At 41.1% G+C, this 2513-nt stretch overlaps 1 protein-coding gene across 1 annotated transcript in view; it reads right to left on the minus strand.

Annotated features, from left to right (window-relative positions):
• Positions 1–2507, minus strand: part of LOC110413343 (pyruvate kinase isozyme A, chloroplastic-like) — a 4644-nt gene extending 2137 nt beyond the window's left edge. Inside the window, exons 1-5 of the mRNA XM_021424112.1 lie at positions 1987–2507; positions 1767–1860; positions 1020–1213; positions 658–779; positions 5–356 (exon numbers count right to left, since the gene is read on the minus strand). Of these exons, the coding sequence (XP_021279787.1) occupies positions 5–356; positions 658–779; positions 1020–1213; positions 1767–1860; positions 1987–2463 (1239 nt within the window). The 5' untranslated portion in view covers positions 2464–2507. The remainder of the gene's footprint in view (positions 1–4; positions 357–657; positions 780–1019; positions 1214–1766; positions 1861–1986) is intronic.
• Between the last annotated feature and the right edge of the window lie 6 nt (positions 2508–2513).

Below are 2513 nucleotides of genomic sequence, written 5' to 3' on the forward strand. Positions count from 1 at the left end.
TGACACTTCTTAGCACAGCTAATGCTTTCTCAGGGTATTGACCCATGGCTGATTCACTGGAAAGCATTAGAGCATCTGCCTGCTGCCCTACTGCTTCAGAAACATCAGCAACTTCTGCTCTGGTTGGTATAGGATATTCGATCATGGATTCAAGCAGCTGGGAGGCAACAATGACAGGCTTATTTAATTGCCTGCACAGCTGCACAACTTTCTGTTGAACTAATGGGACCTGTTCTAATGGTATCTGTGCACCTAGATCTCCTCTGGCCACCATAGCGCCATCTGACGCCTGAATAATCTCTTCCAAATTTTTTAAAGAGTCAATACTCTCAATCTTAGCAATGACAGCAATTTGGCTGCAAAATTGAAACATCAGAACATGTTATGGCTGCATAGAAATTTCAAGCGCCTGTATTCAAGGAGTACAATCCTTAGCTGTAATATCGACATGGGAAATTATATAAATAATTTTGCTTCTACAATTGTTCAGTTATAATTGAAAGAAACATGTGATTGCATTGAAACTTAATGGCAATAAAAATTTATTTGTGGATATTGACGTATATATATAGTTGAAAGCTTTGAAAGAAGTTTTACCGACTGCAGACCTTGTGTCTATAGACAAATTCGAAGCAATAAAATGATATACATGCTTACCTTTCAGGTGATCGTGCAGTGATATAGCTCTTTAGAGTCTTAATGACTTCAGCAGACTTCACAAAGGATACTGCAATAAAATCAACACCCTCTGCAATTCCAAAATCAATATCCAGCCAATCCTGCAAGAAACACGAACATTTCAACATTATATAAGAACACTCTCCAGTGGAAAGGAAGAGTTAATATGAGCAGCCATTATTAAAAAAGCCTTGCATACACATGAAGGCACCAGCTCCAGAAAGTCACACACAATAATGGGCACCTTTGTTACAAGATAAAACCCATTCAACAGTATTTTTACAGCAAAATGGATCTTATAGAACCCAACTCAACTATTGAATTTTTGAAAGGTACCAGACCTTTGAAGATATTGTAGGAAGCATGGCATTACGCTCTTGAACTAGATTCCCATTTCTCCAAAAAGTAAGATTAGCACGAGGTAATAACAGCCCTGGATCTGTACAGTGGCAGATTACATCTGGACCAATCTTTTCAGTCACCACAAACCTCACCATTCCTCCATCAACAAGCAGCTCATCACCAACCTTCACATCTGTCATGTAAGATAAAAGTCAGTGCATTATTGTTTATTTTGTCACAAGTTAAACAAAACTTTGGTGGATTTGAGAGGCAGCAGCAGCAATGAAAGTAATAGCCATGTGGCCAAAACAACTCATGGTCAATGGTCACATCACAAAATTGTCAGATTGGTGAGTCAAGATGATTACGGCTCTAAAAGAATTTAAAATGTTGTCAAACTGGCAGCCAGAGCTCTTTCATTGCCAGCAAAGATGCCTAGCGCATGTGGATTTTGATTCATTTTACAGTTAGCATTGGTACGGTTACTGATTGATATGATTTTTGTACAAATTTAAGGACACAAAATCAAAATAAACTAAACTCAAACCATAGTTAGGTACCACATAATCCTCTACCAAATTCATCTGAAAACACAAAATGGGCCAATTTCACTACTGCTCAATTGTTCAAAAACTAAAAATTATGCCCCCTTTTTTTTTTTTTGGATAATTAAACCAAAGCTAGTACATCTTGAAAGATTATTATTTGTTTATTCACTTGTATTGTACAGCTTACACAATTTCTACCTTCAGCAAAGCCATCATAGTTAACAGTAATGGTACGTTTGGGGCACGATGGCGGATCAAATGCTCGCACAGTAAAAGTCCATATTTCACCATCCTACAAAATACGACACGTTTAATAAGAAGGAACAATTCCATTAATTACTAAGCTGGCTTAACTCTTAAGCTCGCTTTACTAATTTTTTTTTTCCTTTTTTGAAGTATAGTTCGCTTTACTAATTACCTCGGCTTTGGCCGATTGGGCGCCGTTTAGATCATCCATGTGGATCTCGCTCCCTTCCGTGTCCATCATAACTGCCACGGCGAACCCTTTCTCTTCATTTAAATGCCTCACCCGCCCGATCACGTCTCGGTGCCACTCGCGGGTGCCGTGGCACATATTGACACGCGCCACGTTCATTCCTCCCACAGCCAGAGCCTCAATCTCTTCGAACTCGCACGTGCGAGGCCCGATGGTGCAGATGATCTTGGTCCGACGTGTGCTCCTGAACCCGTTCTCTTTCAGCTCCGCCTCCGTTACCCTGTCCACTTCTAATCCCTCCGCCTCCATCATCGACGCCGAAGCCGCCGCCGTTATCGGCAGCTCAGAAGCCGTGACTTTCAGTTTTTCGGGTAAAAGAAACCTTGAATGCGCGGGCGTCAATGGCTTTAAAACTGGCACGTGGTTGGGCACGTGAACGCGGGGTTTAAGATAGGGCATTCTAGGGAATTCATGAGACTGCAACGGAGATAAGGAAGTCGAGAACCGGA

The sequence above is a fragment of the Theobroma umbraticum genome, unplaced genomic scaffold (assembly GCF_002168275.2).
Source record: "Theobroma umbraticum cultivar Fairchild unplaced genomic scaffold, ASM216827v3 scaffold_4.1, whole genome shotgun sequence".
NCBI classification, from domain to species: domain Eukaryota; kingdom Viridiplantae; phylum Streptophyta; class Magnoliopsida; order Malvales; family Malvaceae; genus Theobroma; species Theobroma umbraticum.